The sequence below is a fragment of the Gadus chalcogrammus genome, chromosome 15, assembly GCF_026213295.1.
Source record: "Gadus chalcogrammus isolate NIFS_2021 chromosome 15, NIFS_Gcha_1.0, whole genome shotgun sequence".
Taxonomy (NCBI): domain Eukaryota; kingdom Metazoa; phylum Chordata; class Actinopteri; order Gadiformes; family Gadidae; genus Gadus; species Gadus chalcogrammus.
In genome coordinates, this window is record NC_079426.1 from 10,197,402 (window position 1) to 10,221,053 (window position 23,652).

General features: G+C 47.3%; 1 protein-coding gene across 4 annotated transcripts in view; it reads left to right on the top strand.

Moving 5' to 3' along the window:
• zmiz1a (zinc finger, MIZ-type containing 1a) overlaps positions 1-23,652 on the top strand; it is a 69,440-nt gene that overhangs the window by 25,894 nt on the left and 19,894 nt on the right. For 2 of the 4 annotated variants that reach the window (XM_056609713.1, XM_056609716.1), the window contains exons 2-4: positions 2,298-2,416; positions 6,105-6,218; positions 10,985-11,090. In XM_056609713.1, the coding sequence (XP_056465688.1) occupies positions 2,348-2,416; positions 6,105-6,218; positions 10,985-11,090 (289 nt within the window). In that variant the 5' untranslated portion in view covers positions 2,298-2,347. Of the gene's footprint in view, positions 1-2,297; positions 2,417-6,104; positions 6,219-10,984; positions 11,091-19,834; positions 19,924-23,652 lie in introns of those variants that run through there. The other 2 variants (XM_056609714.1, XM_056609717.1) reach the window with 2 other exon arrangements.

Genomic DNA, 23,652 nt, shown 5'->3' on the forward strand with positions numbered 1-23,652 from the left:
ATGTCATCCGAGCAGGCTGAAAGATAATTTCCAATTGATCACAACACTGTTTTGTGCTCTATTTGTTCTTTCTGCAAAAGTGTTTTTGTCTTTATTAGCTCAGGAGGTAAATCTTGTTGATTATCAACTTGAAAGGTTGCTTGTTCAATTCCCTGCTCCCCCTGGCCAGCCTGTAGAGAAATCTTTGAGCAAGATATTCAACAAGCTGGTTGAATACCTGCCGTGTTGACACAATCGTTATGTAGATGGATGACTGTTTGCAAGGAAGCATTTGAGGCATACACGTCTTGGCACATTGAATGACTTTAAATGGCTAGCAAAGCGCTATTTAAATGCTGTCCGTTTATCATGTAGGATAAGACTTGCCAGAGTGCACTCTGGGTAATACCACTTTGCTAATGTTGAGGCTCAGGGGATTAGTATGACACTCGTATTCTCAGCGGTTCCTTTGAAGTTTCACCTCAGCGCCTAATCGGAAGGAATTCAAGCTTTTGTGTTTACGTGTGTGTGTGTGTGTGTGGGTGTGTGCTGTGTGAGTGTGTGCGTGTGCACGTCAGTGTGTGAGCGCATCCGAGATGTGTGATCCCTCTGCTATTACGCAAGCACACATTTCCTAAAAGCATACCTTTTATATATTTCCATGTCTCCCTCTCTCACCCTCTCTCCCTCTCCCTCTCAGCGGGGGATCTAGGTAAATCCTTTATCAATTCTTTGCAGCACTCTCTATACATGCTGACCTGAGGCTCTCTCTGTCTGTCCTCCTGTATATGAGCAGTGGTGGCGGCTGGTGTGGTTCTCTACGCAGTATCTTGGCTTGTGTTGGCACTGAACTGAGACGCGTCGAGATAGGAAAGGGAGTTCTAATTGAAGAAGTAGTAATGTGGTTCCTTTTTAGACAGCCTCTTAATGTAGGGCCGTGCCTTCACTGTTCTTCAACAACAGTCAGAGAGAGAGTGAGAGAGAGAGCGAGAGAGAGAGAGAGAGAGGGATGAATAGAGGGAAGAGATTAAATTTAAGCCCATTGACATAGTCCACAGACACATTATCCAAATTTGGTCTGCAAAGTGTGCAAGCTAGCCGTGAAGCCATTTATTTAAGTGCAGGCCTAGGCAGAGAAGGTTGTGTGTGTGTGTGTGTGTGTGTGAAAATAAAAAATATATATATAAAGAATCATAATATTCAGTGTTTGACTTACAATTTTCCCCAGCAGTGGTCCTGAGGTGTTTGTAAAGTGCCCTATGCTGGTGTGCGTGTGCATGATGCTGATGTTTGTGTGTGTACGTGGCGCTGATGTCCGTGTGTGAGCTCGGTGCTGATCTGCGTGTGCGTGGTGCTGATATGCGTGTGCGCGTTGCTGATGTGCGTGCGTGTGTGTTTGTGTGTGCGTGTGGTGCTGATGTGCGTGTCTGTTTTTACGCAATGCTAATGTGCAAGGTTCTGATGCCGGCTCTAGTGTGATCACTGATTCCATTTTTGTTGCATTGTTATCTCCTATTTCAACAGAGGAGATAACAATACAGCAAAACTTTGTGTTTGAACAAACATTTCCACGTGAGGTACTTTATTTGTGTTGCGTTAACAGTGTAGTGTCGGAATAATAATTGAAAGCCTTTTACAGGATACTCCATGATACTACACTGTCAAAACAGTAAAGCGACAGCACTAAATACCAATACTTAGTTCCGTTTATCAGTCGTCTTGACAATGTGTGTGTGTGTGTGTGTGTGTGTGCGCACGTAATCGCACAGGTGTTTCCCTGGCACCCACGTTCGCACGTAGGAGAACACTGCACCTCCACCTCGCCTCGCATTGTGACACATAGTGACATCCAGCGACGCTGTGGCTATGAACTGAACCACTCACGCTAACACACTCGCACGCAAACAAGAGTGTGGTTCCCATGTCCCCGGTACGACACACACAGGGTTCACTCTGGTGTCAGGGCTTTGTCACAAAGCTGTCAAGCTGGAATATTCTCTCTCTCTCTCTCTCTCTCTCTCTCTCTCTCTCTCTCTCTCTCTCTCTCTCTCTCTCTCTCTCTCTCTCTCTCTCTCTCTCTCTCTCTCTCTCTCTCTCTCTCTCTCTCTCTCTCTCTCTCTCTCTCTCTCTCTCTCTTTAAACTTGTGCACTATAAACTCTGAGTGACAGGCGATGTGACGGAAGCATGTGTATGTCTTTGTGTGTTGTTTGTTCCTTATTTGTCCTACCCTCTTGTCTAAACTGTGAACCGCAAACCATGGCGAGTGACGGTGGGAGTGACCTGTGTGTCTCTGTGTGTGTGTGTTTTTCTCTCGCAGAACAGAGGACCCCTTTAATGGCTTTCCGGTAGCGCCTCCACCTCATCAAGATGAACACGCTACCCTCCATGGACCGACACATCCAGCAGACCAATGACAGGCTGCTGTGCATCAAACAGGTGTGTGTGTGTGTGTGTGATGAGTTCAAACTAAGTTTAGAACACCGGTGAGCAATTGTGTGCGCGTGCGTTAGTATGTGGGTGTGTCCGAGCTTCCAATTCCACCGACAACAGATCCCGGGAGTATGAAGTCATGGTGTCTAAAAGAAAACGGAACAAGACGATTTTGCCTTTGAACCTCTCTCCCCTCCATTCGTCTCTTCTCTCCTTACCTTTCTTTCTTCTTTTCTCCACTTTCGTCCTCTCCCTCACTCTCTTCTCTTCTCTCCTCTCTTCTCCTCTCCTTTCTGCTCTTATCGTCTGTTCTCCTTTCCTCTCCTCGCCCCTCCATTCTTTCCTCTCCTCTCTTCTTCTATCCTTTCTTCTCGTCACCTCTCCAAATCTCTCTTTTCATCTCATCTCATCTCACCTCTCCTTTCCTGTCCTCTTCCAAGCACCTTATAAGGTCATTTTGGCTGAGAGGGAGGGAGAGAGAGCGAGAGAGAGAGCGAGAGAGAGAGCGAGAGAGAGAGCGAGAGAGAGAGAGAGAGAGAGAGGGAGAGGGAGAGGAGAGAGGAGAGGAGAGGAGGGAGAGAGAGAGAGAGAGAGAGAGAGAGAGAGAGAGAGAGAGAGCGAGCACTGTGAACAAAAACAAACAATCAAACGGTTCTCCATTACAGCCTCTGCCTCCAACATTCCACACAGTGACTGAGGTGTTCTCTCCACCCATGTGAGCTGGTGTCTTGTTCCCCTCCACTCCCAGCCCCCGTGTTCCCTGACATCTCCCTCCGCGGTGTTGGGGTCTGGAGCGTGCTGCATCCCAAGCTGACAGATTGATGGAGACGCCACTCATAGAGACAGACAGACAGACTGATGGGCGGACAGGCAGACAAATTGAGAGTCAGACTAATGCGGAGAGAGGCAGAGAGACAGACTGGCAGGCAGAGAGGGAGAGTGATGTAGGGGCTCCCAACTCCTGCTTGCTGTCTGGCCGGCAGTCTAGTAGGCCGGCCTGTGACTGGATGGCTGCGGGTGGATTTGTTTTGTCCGCTGTGCACGTGTGGATGGGCATTCATCTTCCCCGACAGCCATTTGACACCAGGCGTTTCAGTGAAGGAGAGGATGAAAGGGCCTAGGGTTCGGTTGGGGATTTTTGAGGTGACATTCTTTCTTTCTTCTTATTGTTGTTGTTTTCTATCAGCCTTCCCCCTTGATCCTCACTATCACCAGCTGCCGCAGCACATGCAGGGTCCCGTGAAAAGAAGGTTAAAGTGTAAAGTAAACCAAAGCATTTAATGTCCAAAAACTTGCGACATTCTGAAACCGAACGGCAGTTCACAAAGCTTTCTAGTGTCTTTCACACTCCGCAGTGTCCGTTCCCGCTTTTGCCCGAGACCTCGTCTCAAATTGCAGGCTTAATGTCACGACAAATTGGTTATTTGCATCGTTTGTTATGCAAATACTAGTGTTCAGAACAACACAGTGCCCGGGCCTGCCTGCCACACCCACTGCTAGAAGGCACTGGTCCAAGTACAGGATGGAACTGCTCGGCAGGACACCAAGTTCTGGACTGGGGTGGTTTTTTCTGTGTTTTCTTTCTTCCAAGAAAGCAGTCGCAGGTACCAAATGTTCCTGATCCCTTGCTGGCTCCAGTAGCCGAGGAAAAAGAGGACAGACCACATTAGTAGAGAGAGAGAGAGAGATGTCTGGCTCCTTTTCTCCTCCTGTCAAACCCTTCTACTCCTTGCCACTTCCTCAACCTGCGGCTCCTCTTCGCGCCGTTCTGAACCGCAAGAGGCAGCAGAGGGTGTTTGGGTGTTTGACACCTAGCCGAAAGGTTCTGGATTCAAACCTCTGACTAACCATGAGACAAAGCCCTGAACTCTACATGCTTCATCATGACACGTTCTAAGTTTCCCCGTTAAGTCATTTGGGTAAATGGTCTGCTTAATGACGAAGTAGTAGCAACCATTGGCAGCAACGGACAGAGCCCATTTATGTCCTCATCCCCTTCTCGCCACATGTAGTCCTCTATCTCGCATCATCCAATCAGAGCTGTCAGGCCTTGGACGCTATTGTGAGATGTAGCTGTGGGGTCAGAGTTCAGGGCCAACCCCCTGCTGGTTCTGCTCTCTTGAGTCCTGATTGGACTCCTCTCAAGCGTCAATAAAGCCAGATTATATCATTCATCTACAGACACCGACGACCATCCCCACTACCTGTACCAGCACCATCACGTCATGACTAACTCTTATCAACATTGCCACAACAACACCAATGTTACCCCCACCACCATTACCACCACCACCGTTATCACCACTTCCATCACCACTCTCACCTTAATTGCTACCAACCCCCACTGCCCCCCCCCCCCCCCCCCCCCCCAACACCAGCTTCACCAACAACATCATCATCATCAACGCCATCACCACCCACCCACACCAACACCCAACACCCCCCCACACACACAATCACCCGCCCTCATTCCCCTTTTTTTGGGAAGGATCTTATTTTTCCTGCATCTCTCCGTCGGCCCTCTGTGAGAACCAAGGAGTCTGTGACTGGCACCACAATAGATAATCTTCACACCACAAAAGATGAACCACTCGAGACCTGAGGGAACCGACGATATCATTGAGGCTCTCTGTGGATGTTCTCTTCTGTGGGCCGGCCTCGAGTCCACTGTGATTGGGTCGTCCCTTTTTTGCCGGACCTTAAGCTTTCTCTTTGTGAGCCTTCGCCAAAAAGCTGGTCCCCCTATTCAGAAAGCGCTCACCTCTGCTTGCCCTCTAAGGACAATGAGCCCCAATAAGCTCCAGCGAGGGGAGGGCCTCCAAAAACAAGACGCTTTGATACTTTCAGAGTGGACCTCCTTCCCAGCCATGTGGACCGGCCACAGTTCTGCGGCACTTCAGCCCCATTAACCTCCTTAGTCATGGGGGACGCAGAGCCCGGGTCTAAGCCCAGCCCTCCCTCTCCTTATGTCCTGCTGGTCTTCAGACCCCGGTGGTCTGAGGCCTCCTCAAACAAGAGAGACGGCGAGAGATTAAATACCGATGTATTGAATCATCGCACATAGCCACCGCAACCCAGCCGGTTGTCAGGCCCGTGGAACAGAGCTCCTCCAGCTGGGCCTCAGTCAGGTTTCGACAACGGACCCGACGGTGCTGTAGGGAGGGACGGGGGGAATCAAAAGTGTAGGACTGTTGTTTTTGCTGTGTGAGTCATACAGGGGGAGGTTGAGCAAGGATTTGAGACACACAGAAAGAGAGAGAGAGAGAGACAGAGAGAGAGAGAGATGCCAAGAGAGATTAACAGGAAACACTGGCATCATTGTGTGTATATTATGGAGGATGGGATCATCCCCCACAATGCACCGGGGTCCCTGACTGGGCGTGGATCAGTGGGGGGGTGGGATCAGGGTCAGGGTACTCATAGGGTTGTGGAGAACTACAAGGAGTTGAATTAAGACAGAAGTGAATTGGGAGAGGCGTGCGTGTGTGTGTGTGTGTGTGTGTGTGTGTGTGTGTGTGCGCGCACATGGGTGCGTGTTTTTTTTTTTTGGAGGATAAACTAAGCCATGTATAAATACCCATTCAGCCCGTTTTCTTAAAGGTTTTCCCCAAATAATTAACAATAAAAAAAAATCAAAATGAGATATGTTCAGCTTCTAACGTGACTTTCCTCCTTGCTTTGTCTTTTGTTTCAGCACTTACAGAACCCGGCCAACTTCCAGACAGCCGCCACAGAGCTGTTGGACTGGTGCGGGGATCCCCGGGCCTTCCAGAGGCCCTTTGAGCAAAGCCTCATGGGCTGCCTGACGGTACAAAACAATAATTATGCTTTCCCTCAGGTTTTTATTCAGGTGCCTTGTTATATATATATTTTTTTAAAAGCACCCCTGTAGTTCGTCCCGCAGACACGGGGCAAACACTCATTAAGTACGGGGGAGGGAGTAAAAAAGAGACAGTGAAGCGATTCATGGGTTTTTGTCCTAACTTGACGTGTAATCTGTAACAAGGAAGACGTTTGAGCCCGGCGTCATAAGGATTAGAACGTGAACTTCAATATATGTCGTTGTTATTATCTGATTTTTGGGTTGTGATTGACCAGGAGTGACTATATAAAGACTCATATGGATGATAATTCTGACTGTGGGAGATGGAGTGGGCATAAAACAGCAGGCTAATAGGACGACAAATACTTTATTAATCCCAGATGGGAAATGTCAGTGTCACAACAGAAAGTACAGAACAGGAATTAAAGGGTTTTGAAAAATATATCTTCCATCTATTTATCAGCAAAATGTAGTAGAATGCAGTTATCAGATTTAGGCTAACGTTATGCTAGGCCATTCGGTTACTTTCGCCATCGTCTCCGACGGCTGTGCAGGGCCGTGGACCTGGCCCTGACGGGGCCAGCGACAGGGGTTACGGCCCCACTCCGCTGCCGTGGTCCCTGGCTCCACTTTGCAAGCTTAACACACTCTCTCCCAGAAAGAGATTTACAAAGGCTGGGCCTGGTCACTCACCTCTGGCTAACCTCTCACTCTCACAAGCTAGTGTTCATCAATCTGGGAGCCGGGCCAGAACCGGAGGCCCTGAGGAGCCCTGACTAAGGCGTGGGCAAGAATACGCACACGCACGCACACACACACACACACACACACACACACACACACACACACACACACACACACACACACACACACACACACACACACACACACACACACACACACACACACACACACACACACACACACTCCCTTTATCTATCTGTCTCTTTCTTTGTGTCTCCCTCCCTGTCCCTCCTTTTCTCTCTCTATCTCTCTCTCTCTCTCTCTCTCTCTCTCTCTCTCTCTCTCTCTCTGTCCCTCTCTCTCTCACACACACACACAGAGACACACACACACAAAGACACACACTTTTTTTGATTCACTCACCCAGGTGGGTCACACTGCAATGAACCCCCTGAAGGAAGGAGAGAAGTGGTCGAGTGGGCAAACGAATGAAAGCTCATTAATGTGTAAATCTGAATACAAGGCTGTTCTTAAAGGCCCCATGAAGACCTATACAGCCAGGCCCACCCCCAACTGAGCCCCCCCTTTCAGAATGGGACCATTTTCAGAAGCCAAATAGTTTCAGATTCTGCCAATAGAGTAGCAAGCCCGTCTTATCTGGTGAATTGCAGCCACCGCTTCAAATCCAAGACATTCTTCCAGGTCTGTGTTGTGTTGGGTTCTGTTTCTATTTGTGAAGAGAATAAAGAGCTACTTAATTTGCGTTGTATCTTTTACAACACCGCGTCTCGATGAGGGATTATCCCCGATGAAGGAAGACAGAGGAAACTTGATTCACGCAAGACTCTTGATGGTTACAAACGTGTGTGTGCATGTCAACACACGTGCACTAAAGGGTTGGTGGGGCCGGGGGTCCACCTTCAATCACCTCCTGTGATTAGTTGCGTAACAAGAACGTGTGCACAAAATAAATCGGAGAAATTCCCTTGCGATTCCCTTGCGAGAACCTAGGAACCCAGGTGGGAATCAAACCCGGGTCCGCCATTGTTTTTAACTAAATATATTTTGAGTAATGAATTATGAGGTGAGGTGTGATGAAATATTAGCTTGGTTTGCCTGTGTGCATTTTGTGGTGATTGATTCCTGGGTCTCACCTGGGAAGTGGGTGTGTCTGAGACACACTACCTGGAGCCTATAGGAAAAAGAGATTGGAAAACCTCATTGTTGAGGTTGGAAGGAAAGAGGGCAAACAATTGTCTAACCACATTATTCACATTATTCTTCAAATCATTCTACAAATTCACTTTATTTCGTTTAGTTTTTCCTGGGAAGTTAACTGGAGATTTCTGCTTGATAAACGAGTCAGACAATGTGTGTCAGACAATCTGTGCCTCTTACCTGTGGTGGAACAAGAAAGGGTGAGCAAAGGGTTAGCCACTTCAGCCATATTGTTTACATGCTTAGCGCATTAGCGTCTTGATCCACCTAGATGAAACTCCCCTGCCCTAACCACAACGATCCACTAGCCATACAAAGCCACGGGAGTGTGACTCTCCTGTCACGGCTCTGTGACTCAGTGCTCCTGACTGCTGTGCAGATGGTTGTGTTTGGGCTGCGTCTGTAGTCCTAGTCCTGGTAGTGCAGATTCAGCTCTGGAGCCGTAGACATCTCCCATCTGTCAGCACTTCACCTCACGGCTCTATTGGCTGCACCGCTGTCTCTGGGTTTATTCTGTTGCCGCTTTCCTCTTGCCTTCTGCTCGGTGTACGCTATAGAGTGAGGATAATAAGTGTTCTTGTTGTTTTTTTTGCTGGGATATTTTTACTCTGGGTGTGTTTGTTGGATTGTGTATTTAATATATTTTGCCCTGACCAATTTTGTACATGTCTATAACTGTGTGTTATTATAGTCATTGATAACCACAGTCATGCTGTCAGCCAATTATATCAGCTCTTTTACACACACACACACACACACACACACACACACACACACACACACACACACACACACACACACACACACACACACACACACACACACACACACAGAGGAAAGGATCATACTTAACGCTTCAGTATCACCCTTCCATTGCACACCGACCATAAACCAAAATGTCAGGTCATTTCCCCCCCCCTGCCCCGCCCGGCGCCCCACCCACCTCCCTTCACGCTCCCACCTCCGGCTCCTCCTCCTCCACTGCTGCCGCTGCGTCTCACTCCCTCCATCCTATAACTTGAGTCCTAAGTGCAGCCAGGCAGCCGTGTCTAAAAGGGACATTGGCTAATGTTCCCCCCGCGCGCCGGTTCAGCCGGCTCATCCTGCGCTGTGGTCGGTGGGGGGCGGCGGGGGACGGGGGGGGGAAACCATCGCCTGGTCGCAGACACCGCCAGAATAGCTCTTCCTCCTCTGTGATATGGATTAACTCCTCACTCTTAAATCCTCTTGCCGTGCTCGTGACAATGCATAGGAGCACAGGAAGCGCACATGCACATGCACGCAGACACAAACGTGTGCACGCACACGCACGCACGCACACAAACGCACACTCTCAGAAAGGCTACAACGGCTCTGTGGAGACAATATCATGCGTCACGTTCTTTATTGGGAAGATACCTTGAATGTATTTTTAGATGTGATTTAAAAATTGTTGTCATGTCATATAGGCATGCTTAGCCCTCTACTACTACTACCTAATTTTAAATGTACACAATAGAGCTTTCCCTCTATGCTCCGAAAGACACCCTTTTGAATCCCATGGAATGCACCTAGAGCGTCCATCCTTGTTCTAAACACTAGCTGGGTGGGGTGAACTGAACTGCGGAGTTCCGCTCTCAGTTGACGCATGTAGAGCCAAGCTGGCCACTAGGTGAGTAGGCCCGCTGGCAGGTGACTCTCCTCCCATCCCTGTGCACTAGATTGGCTGGTGTTGCGGCAGACTGAGGGTGGTTTGGCTCTCACTCTCTCACTCTCTCTCTCTCTCTCTCTCTCTCTGAGTCATTGAAAGTCCTCCTTATTCTGGCTTGCTGGAGCAATCCAGACTCCAGACTCCACATTAATTGAAGTTTGTCTGTGAAAGTGCTTGCCTGCACGTCTGAGCGTGTGTGTGTAGCTTGTGTGTGTGTGCGGGTGTGTGTGTTTGCATGTGTGTCATGCGAGTGTCTGTGTATTTAGTGTTTTGTGTGTGTTTGCATGTTTGTGCTAGTCTTTGTGCACGTAAGTGTGTGTGTGTGTGTGCCCTACTCTGTGTGTTATTTAAGTGCCTGTGTATTGAGTGATCTGCATGTGTTTCCATGTGTGTGCTTGCATGTGTGTGTGTATGTGTGTGTGTGTGTAGTTCAGTGTGTCCCTAGTAAAACGCATCCAGATGCAGCCCAATAGCAGTTACCCAAGGCTCTGACTATCAACGCGCCTTTAAAAGCCGAAGGATCAAATCTGCTTTTATTGTGGCCTTTTGTTTTCTCTGCATTCATTATTCATTCAAATAGATAGGGTATTTTATAGCACTGAATATTTAATCATCTCTTAGATAGATTAATACATAGACAGATGCCACTGCTATTGATCCTGAATGAATAGAGACGCACCATGCCGTGGAGACTCCACTCCCATGGCTCTTATGTGTTTTGCTCTTATTTAAAATATGCTTCAATATGTTCCCTTCAAGAGTAAACATCTCCTCCTCCAATGGAAGCGTATCCCCGAGGTGTTGGCGTACACAGTCTGTCAAACCACGCGGGTTCGCTCCTTCCTCCATTCATTTTTTCCATCTATCCCTCAGTCTTTTCGCCCCCCCCCTGCCTCTCAATCCAAATCCGGGGTGTCATGGAGAAGTGCGGTTGGGTATTGTTTGACTCCCATTGTCGATCTGATGAGCACACGCCTAATACCTACCTGCTGAGAATAATCAGCGGAATCCTGTAGACACCTGTCAGATATGAACAAACGAAAGGTTTTTAAACGACGCTAGAAACGCTGAGACTAGTGAACTGAGATTGTCGATGAGAGGGAGATGAGGCGTGACTGATGACCCCCCCGTTCCTCTCTGTTCTCGTGTCCCCCTCTAGGTGGTGAGTCGGGTGGCCGCCCAGCAGGGCTACGACCTGGACCTGGGCTACCGGTTGCTAGCGGTGTGCGCCGCCAACAGAGACAAATTCACCCCAAAGTCCGCAGGTAGGACCCCCCCCCCCCGTCTACCGCTCTCTATGAGATGTACTGTCGCTGCTGTTAGCTCCTGGTCTCCCACTCTCGAGCGCCACACACACACACACACACACACACACACACACACACACACACACACACACACACACACACACACACACACACACACACACACACACACACACACACACACACACACACACACACACACACACACACGAGTGATGCCTTCATATGTTTAGCTTTTTTCCTCGATTCACTGCGTGTGACCCTCGACTGATCAAAAACGTTTTCCTCAAGTGAATAAATATGTCATAGTCGACTGAGTCATCCGGCGATTGAGCACCCTGCAGCATCAATCCATCTCATTTCATTATGATTAAATATGGTATAAAGCAGTCCCATACATCTCCTTCCTGGTTCCATTCAGATCATGTGTCTGTCAGTCAGCGTATATATTACACTTGTGCTCCAGCATAATAAAAGGTGGTAAGTGGTCATGTCCAGCTCACCTGGCAGAGCAGGGTATGAGCACTTCTGGGATTCATGGTTTGATTCCCACTAGGGCCACCTCGTGCCAAGAATGTAATACATGCACCTACGGTCCTCCAAACGGCATGTACAGTTTGATATAGGTCCAACCCAATGGAAGTAGAGGCTCTTGTGTTCGGGTGGAGGTGTTGGGTCTGCGATGCTACTCAGACAAGAATATAGCTTCAATGGGGAAGTCCTCTAACCCCCAGCCCTGCCCTGTTACATGCGCTTTGCTCGTGTTTTAGGCTCTTTTGACTCTTTTGTCGTTTCACGCTCAATCTCAAATCTTGGGGCCTCAGACATCACACGTGAGCCTGCAGAGCATTATAGTGTCAGATATTTTTAGTTCCCATTGAACTTTCATGTGCCATCGAGACTGTCCGGGTGGCCGCCTTAGGAAAACAGTCTAGTTTCAGCACATGTGTACCACTAACTGGTGCAGGGATGACAGAGAGGGATGGAGAGGTAGTTCAAGGAGAGAGAGCCAGAGAGAGACGGAGAGAGGAACTGAGAGCATAATAATGAGGGAAAGGTAGTCGGGGAAAGAAAGAGTCGGAGAGAGAGAGAGAGAGAGAGAGAGAGAGAGAGAGAGAGAGAGAGAGAGAGAGAGAGAGAGAGAGAGAGAGAGAGAGAGAGAGAGAGAGAGAGAGAGAGAGAGAGAGAGAGAGAGAGAGAGAGAGAGAGAGAGAGAGAGAGAGAGAGAGAGAGAGATGGGGGGGGGGAACATGGCACTACAGAGAAGGACAGAGAGAGAGAGAGGAGAACATGGCACTACAGAGAAGGACAGAGAAAAAGAGATGGAGAATACAAAAAAAGACATGGAGAAAGGAAGATATGTTGACAAAGAGAGAGATCGAGGGAGAAACCGGGGAGCAGGCAACAGCGGAAAGGGAACAAGAGTGATGGAGGGAGAGAGAGAGAGAGAGAGAGAGAGAGAGAGAGAGAGAAGCAGCGAGTGAGCTAATGCTCTCTCCTCAGACATTTACCCATCAAATCCAATTTCCCCTCCGATCCTTTGGTCGTCTCCTCAGACCCCGCCTCCTGATGCCCATCTGTTCGGGTGTGTTTGTCAGAACATGTGTCTGTCGCCCAGGCTGTCAGGTGGAGGGGGATGGAAGATGGATGGCCCTGAAAGGTGTTCATGATGTGGGGTCGGAGCTCACTCACTCACCCTGGCAGCCAAAAGCCTCTCGGCCACAGCACCAATAAAACCTTGTGTTTAGACGTCACCTAGGTGACGGCAGTAGCCCCGCCCCAACTTCAGGCCCTGAAACGATTGAATGTGATAATGTGCTTATCTTATATTGTTGTAGATCATTAGTTCAATCTTAACGATTTTCTAGCTTTAATGGTTTTATGCAAAAAAAAATTGCTTCAGGACATTCTCATTCGATTTTGAAAAAGCGTGAATGATGTATATTTTGGATGGCACGGTTAACAGTTATGGTCCTTGAATAATTATATTTACTTTTCCCTGTGTCATATAAAAAGGCTTTTAATGGTGGACATTTTCTCTGCATGATTCGTTTTAAAACTCTCTCTGCTTCTGCCTGAATATCAACTTTCATTCGAGACGGGACTCATCTTGTCGGAAAGGCATCGTAAATGAGCAGACAGATGTCAATATTGCGTGGCTGTTTCCTGTATCTCTCCTTCCTCACCCCCCCCGTTTACTCCCTCCACCTCCCCTCTCTCTCTCATCTCCCTCCCTCCCTCCTCCCCTCCCCTGTCCTTTCTTCCTTTCCTCTCTGTCCATCTTCCTCCCTCCTCCCTCTCCTCCCCCGTCTCCCTTCCTGATTTCTTCCTTCCCTCTCCCTCCATCTCCCCCCCCCTCCCTCCTCCCTGTGTGGATTATAGCTAATGTGATTGTCAGCCAGCCTCTGCTGCTCAGTCTCTGGGTCTACGGGCCGGTCCTGAGCCTCACAGAGTGAATCATGGGAGAGAGGGAGGGAGGGAGAGAGGGAAGGAGGGAGGGAGGGAGGGAGGGAAGGGGACGGGGACGGATGGACGTTGATGGTTCTGGGATTCAATAGAGGACAGCTCTGTGTTTCAGGAACGGCTGTTTATACGCACAACGCAGGACACAAATGTGAAGCTGTGCTGTAATTAAGACCGGGAGGTGGGGGGTGGGGGGGGGGGGGGGGGGGGGGGAGGAGGAAAGAGGAAGGAGCGATGGGAAAGGCAAGGGCTAGGAAAGAGGAGACGTGTTGCCGGCGGTCTTGCAGCGAGGAGGCGCGGCGGGGGCGGGCGGAGGAAGACGATGTCTCCTTGGGTAGCTCTTACTCACCGAGCATCCGTCTTATCTCGGTTACACGAGCGTCTGTCTGAGCGGGCAGACAGAGGGGCGGCGGAGGGGCCGGCACGTGCGCTGGGGGACGTGCACGGCGGCCCACGTGAACCACAACACCAGAGCGTTCACACATGCATGCACCCGTTTAGGACGCCGAACGCATTAACCAGTAGGACCTAGAAGAGTATGAGGAGAGCTTTGAGGCGGTGATATGTTGTTTCTAACTATGTTCATTCAGACATAGAGGAAATGTACATCCACAGACATTTTATGCATTTCATTGGCATTTGCATAACGTGTGTGTGTGTGTGTGTGTGTGTGTGTGTGTGTGTGTGTGTGTGTGTGTGTGTGTGTGTGTGTGTGTGTGTGTGTGTGTGTGTGTGTGTGTGTGTGTGTGTGTGTGTGTGTGTGTGTGTGTGTGGTGCCCATGTATGAAAAGTGCTTCCACCAGCACTTTTCCCTGACAGCCAGTGTGGCGACAGAGAGGCTGGACCTCTGACACCTGAGAGCCCAGACAAAGGCCAGGAGTCTGGGATGCTCTCTACAGCTCCCTGGGGCTGGGTGCTGGAGGTGGGGGCTGGGGGGGAGAACCAGACTTTTTAGACTGCTGATCAATCACATTAAGGATCAAGATGGTATCAGTTAAGTTCATGAAGCACTTATTGCCGTCAGTTCATCATAGACAGCGGCTGTGTAGTAGCTTAGCCGTTTGATTGTTTGAGTAAGTCGTTTTTCTCTCTTCATTATGCCATCAAAAACCGAAAGAAGATCAGGAGGGTGAAGGGTTGGAATTTAATAGTTCACTCTTATTTCTCCAGTGCCGAAGACCCCCATGATGGGTAGAATGAGACGGCCAGAGCATGGCAGCAAGACTTTAAATAGGCTAAAGGGAAACTGTGAACAAATATTTGAGTCTGTCATTAAAGGAAAAATCTGGTGTAAAATGGATCTGGGATTTGTTTAGCATGATAACGAGTTGGAATGTTCGTTTGGGAGCAAAAAAGCACGTATAGACGCATTCTTAAATTGGCTGTTTTTAGTCGATTCTACCAAAACGCTGTTTTTAAGACTCGATAGGTAGATTGACGAACACAGAGATTGTGACATCCGTCAACAACACGCAAGCTCTGTGTTCGCCAATCTACTTATCATGTCTTAAAAACAAGATGGCGTCGACGGGTGAACTACTGATGGTATTGTGTGTATAAAATGTCTTACAAAGTTATCAATGCCTCGTTTTATATGTTAAGACCCTTATTATACTACCAAAGAAGTGTCGGGCTACTTTAGCCTTTTACGTTTTTACCATAACACATGCCCCTATCGTTCAAAGTTTATAGCGTTTTGATAGAATCGGCTAAAAACAGCCAACCTAAGAATGCGTCTATGTGCGATTTTTAGCAGCAAAACGAACGTTCCAACTCGTTATCAAACCAAACATATCCCAAATCCAATTTACACCGGATTTGTCCTTTAACCAGCATAGGATATTTTTGATATATATATTTTATAGCTACTGATCATTTACTTTAGTTTTATTGACTTCATTTATTATATTAGCCAATGTTTCAATAATCACAGGGGAAACTGTAGCTGTTGATTGACCATGTGTTTATAAAAATTACGTTTCTGCTATTTTAAGCAAGAAAACACTGCAACATCGTAGGAAAATACTCTTATTGTAGCCGTTTAACTGTTATCAGATCAGGAATAAAGGTTTTGGTCCATCTGGGTCATGTGCCCTCATATTGTGGCTAGCAAGAGATTAGCCAGTCGCTCTGATCCAGTCAAGAGATTTGTCTGCCAATAGATGAGCCAGCATAAGCACTGTTAGCGTCATTGTATTATGTAGAATGCTAGCAGATAACCATGGCCGTGTACGTTATAGGCTTTTGGCTTTTGAAACTAGAAGACAGTTTGTAAAGCACACAATAATCAAAGTGAATAAATGAGATGAATGGCTTTTAAGTCAAATCAAAGCTTTCCATTAGTCATATAAACACGAATCTTGATTAATGGCCAATAATATCTTGTTCTTGATTACCAATGCCAAAGTTGTATATTTTGGTAGTTTTAAGCCTTTTTTTTTAAACTTTAATATTTGAGGAAAGTGTTGGGGTCCAACTGTAATGAGTAAGGGTCGACAAGAAGGAAGTTTCCTGCATATTGGCTTGTGGAATATACAGTAATTAATAATATAGATTGCCATCTATGTGTCAAAATTACAATACCCCGTTTCTACAGACAAACAAAGCACCTTCACAGTAGCCACATGATCTATTGGCAGCGCACTTAAACATTACATTGTTTAATATTGACAGTTCAAGTTCATTTTCTATCATCGTAACCGAGTGACGTGAGCTGGTTCTAAAATAGACACTGTCTAAAATCGGTGACGTGAACCAGGGTGTGTTTTACAACACCTCTACCTGTTAAACAGGTCTCAATAACGTGTCCTTAATAGGGACAGGGTGCTGGATACATGAATGCCAGCGATTTTAAGCATTTTCTCACAGCCAAACTCTCAGGTTCATGTGTCGAAGGCGTTGAGTGTTACTTACCAGCCTCACTAGTAAGTTGCTTTGGATGAAAGACTCGGCTAAATGACGAAATGTGTCAAGGAATTATTCTTGAGGGATACCTTATTTACTATTTGGCAGATGCTTTTATCCAAAACTACTAAATTCAGATACTTGTCATTCAGGGGCGCGTGGGAGTTAAACAATTTGTCTGGTTTGTAATAACTTTGTGAGTTTTTTAGAAGATCATTTGGCTTCAGAACTCCAATTTAAATCTGTGCCATCATATTGTGTTTCTATCATAAAATAATTATCACAATTTAACTCCTCTGCTCGGATGGCTAATGTGTTACAATAAAAAAAAAAAAAATCACACTCACTATGATTAAAACACAATGTTCAACGGTTTAGAGCAAACACAAAAAAACAGTTAAAACAGTTGGAGAATCCGACGGATGGCTGGAGTTGCCGTGGCGATGAAACATTGGAAAAGGAGTGAAATAAATATGGCTGTCAAACATAGAAATTCCAAGAAACACGGCACAGCACAACTTGGGTATGCTGTCAGCGAGGAGTAAATCAACACGGTGCGCACACAGGGCAATCTGGAGTGTGACATCAGGAAAGCGACCAATCAGATGTATCATGTCAGGGAGTCAGCCAATCCCCCCCCCCCCCGTGTCACCAGTGACTGATGGTGAACTTCCAGAGCTGTAACCCATAGCTCTGGAAGTAGCTATAGTAACAAAAACAAAACAGAGTAAGCGGACTACACAAATGTTCGGGGTCTAAACGCGTGCGCGCACACACACACACACACACACACACACACACACACACACACACACACACACACACACACACACACACACACACACACACACACACACACACACACACACACACACACACACACACACACACACACACACACACACCTCTAATCCCTCCATTTCACACCACAAACCCAGGGTTACCAAGCTTCTTAAAGCCAAAGCGTTTAAGGTAGGAGAGAAGATGTGTAGGCATAATAGGTATTTGTTACTGACCCAATCAACCTTACAGACTTTTATATTTAATTACTGCCGAGTAACAGCAGCGTACTGAATTATTAACAGGATAGCAGGTTTATTTTTAGCGAGCAGGCCCTCTCCTCCGACACTGTCGTGGATGATGAAATGCAGCTGCAACCCAAAGCTACCTTTCAATAACTTCACTCTCAGGTTCATTGGGATTCAACGAGCGAGCCAGCTGTAATTGGATCGGTTTACACTTTGAAACGTTAATTTAACTTTTATTTCTCTAGCGGAGCCGCTGGCGTTCGCACTCTTTTTTGTTTTGTTTCTGTAAGCAAATTATTTAAATGCCGCAACGTTAGGTAGCAAGCACCTCCGACATCCGGAACCGTCTTCACCCCCCCCCCATCCAGCCCCCCCGAAGCCCTGACTCGCACTATTATAAACCCAACAATGAACCTCTTGAATGCGTTTCATGTGAAACGAACCGGGGCAAATAAGGATAGAATCCACACAGCCAGACTGAGCAGAAGACGAGATGGAGTGTCTGAACCCATCTCCTGCTTTTCTTGAGCGGGAACGTGATTGTAAACATATTGTTACGGTGGAAGGGCTTGCTGAATCTTGATTCATTCATTTATTTGTGGTGGAAAAATGTGTAACGGCCAGGAAAACAAAATACAAACATTTTCAGATGTTTTGATGCTAGATACCAAGTCAGTTAGTTGTTAGTTTCGTAGTTTTTATTTTTATAAGCTAGCTAGTTAGTTTGTTTGTTAGTTAATTTACATATATTAAATTTTGTTTATCTGTGGAGGATTGGGGAACCATGTCACAATACAGTGTTAAAACAGTATTGTTATTCAACTAATTTACTACTTGACTGACTTTAAATAGAATATCTCTTCCTAACTATTTCTCGTCCGCCCTCCTTCCCGCCCCCTCTTCTCACTTTAACTCTCTCTCTCTCTCTCTCTCTCTCTCTCTCTCTCTCTCTCTCTCTCTCTCTCCCTCTGTCTCTGTCTCTGTCTCTGTCTCTGTCTCTGTCTCTGTCTCTGTCTCTATCTCTCGCTCTCTTGCTCTCTCTGTCTCTCTCTCTTGCTCTCTCTGTCTCTCTCTCTTGCTCTCTCTGTCTCTGTGTGTCTCTCTCTTGCTCTCTCTGTCTCTGACTCTCTCTGTATGTCTGTCTGTGTGTGCGCGTGTGTGTGTGTGTGTGTGTGTGTGTGTTTGGTGCCCTTGGCTCCTTGCCTACCGTGTTTAAGCTCCACCTATTCTGCAAGTTTGCAATGTGAGCCGGCAGCAGTTTCTCAGCCTTTCTACCCTCAACGTTGGCACAGCAGTACTCTAATATTGTCAGAGTATATGAGTGCGTGTTCAGACTTGTTCTAAAGTTTGTATGTTTGCGCATGATAAGGTGTCTGTGTGTGTTTATTGATATGTCTGAGTTCAGTTATGCGTGTGTAGTGTGTGTGTGTGTTGTCAGAAGGAGAGAAACACAGCGACCCCCCGAATAACAGGACCTCATGACGCAGGTGTGGAACACTTGCTTCCTGCTTCCTGATATCCTGCTCTCTCCCTCTCCATCCACACTCTGTTTGTCTTGTTGGTCCTTCTTCTCTAAACCTCTCTCCCTCCCTCCCTCCCTCCCTCCCTGCTTGTCTTTTTGCCTCCGTCAACATCCCTCTCCCACTAAACCTCACCCACTTTCCCTCTCTCTCGGTCTCTCCGTCTGTCTCTCTCTCTCTCTCTCTCCCCCACCTCTTTCTCTATCTCTCTCTTTCCTCCCCCCCCCCTCTCTCTCTTCATCACTCTCTCTCCCTCCCTTGTTCTCCCCCTCAGTGGCTCCTGCTTTCTGTACAGCAGGTATACAGCAGGAGCCCATTAGTGCAACTCTGCTTTCTGATTGGATAAGCTGGAGTAACCGGGAGACTGCCTCTGAATAATTGATGTGCATTGTGCAGTAGCCGGACAGGGGGAGAAGACGGAGCAGAGAAAGCGAGGGAGAGAGACACAGAGAGGGAGAGAGAGACAGGGGGAGAGAGAAAGAGAGAGAGAGGGAGAGAGAGGGGGGGGGGGGGGGGGGAGAGAGAGCGCACGAGAGAGGAGGGTTGGGGGAAGTTAGAATGTGTGTGGAGAGTAAGGGATATGTAGTGAGAGAGAGACAGAGAGAGATCGTGGGCCAGAGAGATCGTGGGCCAGAGAGAGAGAGAGAGAGAGAGAGAGAGAGAGAGAGAGAGAGAGAGAGAGAGAGAGAGAGAGAGAGAGAGAGAGAGAGAGAGAGAGAGAGAGAGAGAGAGAGAGAGAGAGAGAGAGAGAGAGAGAGAGAGAGAGAGAGATAAGGCAACAGGGATAGAGAGGAGCGAGTGCTCTGAGAGTGGCCACTGGCCTCTGTGAGGGAGCAGGACTATCTGTGACACTCGAGTTGTTCCTCTGCAACATGACGGGGGGGAGATGAGACGTGCATGGACTTTGCTTGGCTCTGGGTAAGTGCAGGTGTGTCTGTGTGTGTGAGAGTATGTGTTTAGAAGTGTGTGCTTGTCTCTGTGTGTGTGTGTTTGAGTATGTGTATGTTCAGAACTGTGTGTGTGTGTGTGTGTGTGTGTGTGTGTGTGTGTGATTTTGTGTTTCTTCAGAACTGTGTGTGTGTGTGTGTCGTCAGAACTTTGTGTGTTTGCATCATGTGTGTCTTCCGAACTATGAGTTGTAATTTGTGTGTGTGTCTATTTGTGCCTGACCTAACTGCATAGACATTTCCAGTTGGGTATGTTTCATGTTTGTTTATGCATATTAGCAAGAGTGCGTGCTGCATATTGTGAGATTGAATGCACACATATGCCCACTATACTGGGCAGGATTAAGCGGCTTTAAATCAGCCGTACTCCCCAGTGAAGTCACACTGTGTGGGTGTAAGTGGTAGTCAGTAGGACTAGAGTATGTAGTTCATGTTTATCACACAGTAATCAACATTGCTCTATCTGATGTAATGAGTCAATCAAACCATGAGTGTGTATTGTGTGTGTGTGTGCTGTGTGTCCGGTACACACACAGTGTGTTACTAGCCTGACTGGGGTGTGTAGGGCTAGCAGTGGCTGCAGGAACAGATCAGCTGACCACAAGCTTGACCTACATGTCGTTCTGCCTATTACCGGGTCACTCCTAGTCCGGTGTGTACGTGTGTTTGTGAGTGTGTGTGGGTGGGTGGGTGGGGGTTGGTGGACATGGCCTACTTGAGTGATTTGTCAGAGTGGATTGTGTCTAGGTTAGGAACCTTTGCTTTGAAGCCGGAGTCCTGCTTCATCCCTGCTGTGCATGAAGCTACCAGATCAGGAGTTAATAGTACAGTTCTAAACATAACTAGTATAGTTAGAATATTTCAGATTATCTTCTGTGGTTAAAGTAAAGTGTGTCTAAAGAGTCTAAATTACAACAACGACAACACAAAATAACTCCTTAAATTCTTACTTCCTGGTAATTACCATTCCTGGTAATTACTTGCTACTTGCTATTCATTCAGGCTGATGGGCCAAAGTGCTTGAGGCCATGCAGACACAGATACTTAATGTATCATGCTAGGGAGGTTATCCCTGCCTCTCACCTGGTATAACTTGTGTAGCCACACCGGTCGAGGAGCCCCACATCTCCATAACTTGTGCTGTAGGGGACATTCTTGTTCTTCTTGTCTGAATGACCAGAGCCAGGCAGATAGTAACGTGACCCAGCAAGACAGCCTCAGCTTTGCGTGGCTGCTGATTGGCTGATTTTGTTATGCTTGACTTTGCGTTTGATTTGTGTAGCCTGATATTTTTTATTTTTGTTATCTCCATGTCATGTGTGGAACATCAGTTTGTGGTTTGCATTTTTGAATGAGTTTTGAATGAGTTCAAATCATACGTTCAGTTGTCTTTGTTTAAGGAAGCCCAGAACAAAACAAAGAGTAAAACGTTGTGTCCATGATACTAATGAACATCAAATCTAGAAGTGTGTGATGCGATGGGATGTGTTTGTTTATTCAGGCTGGCCTTAAGCGGCCTTAATCAAATCACAACCCCCTTTGATCCTTTAAATCAAGGCTACTTTTGATTTGACACCTCCTCGACAGCCACTTCCTGGTTGTTTTGTACTATAAATCATTCACCTGTGAACAGGCCTTCGCTTCTGTCATCTTTCATCTCTTTTTAATCAGCGCTCTGCATTATGAAACAGTCGCCTTGGGGGAAAACCTCTGAATCTTTGATCACATATCAGCCCCCCCCCTTTAATGATTCTGTCTAAAAAACGAACAACAACGTGCCATGAAAAAAACATATTGAGGAGGTTGAGGAGATGGCAGTGTGTCTGTTTGTAATTAGCCGTGTGATATTCACTGGGTTTTCTCCTCCACTGACGGAGGGGGGCTGTGTGTGGCAGATAAGAGGCGCTGTTCATTCACAGCGTGTCTCTCTCTGATGTCTCTCCTCTTCCCCTCAGCGTGAGGTTTGCTTTAACTACGCGGCTCCTCCGACTCAAACACACCAAACACCTTTCCCTGACTGACTGTTTGCGTATTTGCCTTCAGAAATAAGACTTATGTAGTCTTGTTTGTGTCGTGTGTGTGTGTGTCTGTGTGTGTGCAAACTGTGCATGACTCATCACATCTTATGACCTGGTCATTGTGCCTGTATCCTCCTTACATAGTGGACTGTGCTCATTGGGCGATCTTAATTGGACTGTCTCGATTGGTCCGTCTTGATTGAACTGATACTTTTGGTCAGAAACCATCCAAACTGTACGTTCAGTCCGTTTCCTCTTGAACAATATGAACTCACAATTCTTTGTGACACTGGTGTACGTCTGGAAAAGCACCTTGAGATTATAATCTGACTGGGAGGAACTCAGTCAGATGAGTCAGAGGAAATCTGTATGAGAATGCAGGTCAATCGCTATAATCCTCTGACCTCTCGGTCATAACTGAAAGCTGCCCAGTACTGTAATGTCAGAGAATCATTTATCAAGAAACATGATGACCAGCATTAGATGAACTAGTTAAGGGGTTTGTGTTTTGTTATTTCATACATTTCATAAGCCTCAATGCAGTCCGAACAGGCTACTGATGCAGAAAGTGGAAAACCATGATGAATTTCCTTTCAGACAACGGCCGCTCAGTAGACTCTGAAATATGTTTCTATCGTCCAAAGCAAACATCATAACCACCATATTTGAAATGCTCCCTTCTGAAAGTGAAATGTTTTCTGTCCACACATTTCAGGCAGTCCAACCTAATCATCAGCCACAACAGGGGGTGTTTTCCCCATGTGTTGCATCTAAAACAATCTCTGAGGGATCATTCGAGACACATTTGACGTCGGTGTCGGTCTTCTCATTTCTCACGGAACCATTCCCCCGTCGTACTTTGCAAATGTGATCACTGCGAATCTTAATCGCTGACAGAACAATCGGGCCTGTTCCTACACCTACGCTTGCAAACAGAGCCACTCTTTCTAAGCATGACCAGTCCCAGGTTTAAGAAGACGTCCTTCCTTCCAGACACCCCACAAATCCATCCTTGGTTCTGTTTTGTGTGGCAGAGACAGAGGGTTAGCGCATACGTGTTTTAAAGTGCTTTGTGTGGCGTCACGTGAGCTCATCTTATCCCGCTGTGCCTCTGTAACCGTAGCTATATTTATATAGCTGCATCTTTACGTTTACCTTTCTATCTTTATCTATCCATATATGGTGTTCCTGTTGCCTCTTGTGTCCCTCATGGGTTTTTAAACGTGTAATTTGAACCCCACAGAAACCAACACCTGCAGGAGATGTCAGAGTGACTCAGGTAGAGATATTCCCTCCCTCTCTGGGCTGCAGCATCCTTCAGGCTTGTGACCCTCATTCATCCCAGGGAGGCCGCCATCTTACCCCCCTCCCCCCCCCCCCCCCCCCACACACACACACACACACACAAACCTCACATCACCTCACCTCCCCTCCTTCCACCTCCGCCTCTCACGCCTAGCATCTCGCCATACGTCCCAAACCTCTGCCCCCCCCCTCCCAGCCCCTTCCCTTTCCCATTGGGTGACACCAACAGAGTGATTGGATCGGGAGGGAAATCCGTCCTACCGTCGTCGTAGATTGAAAACACTCACCCTATTGTCCCCTCCTGATGGGCGATCAAGGAAGTTGCACAATCCCAAATGTTTGTGTTGTTTTCCTTACCCAGCAATGGTTTTCCATTC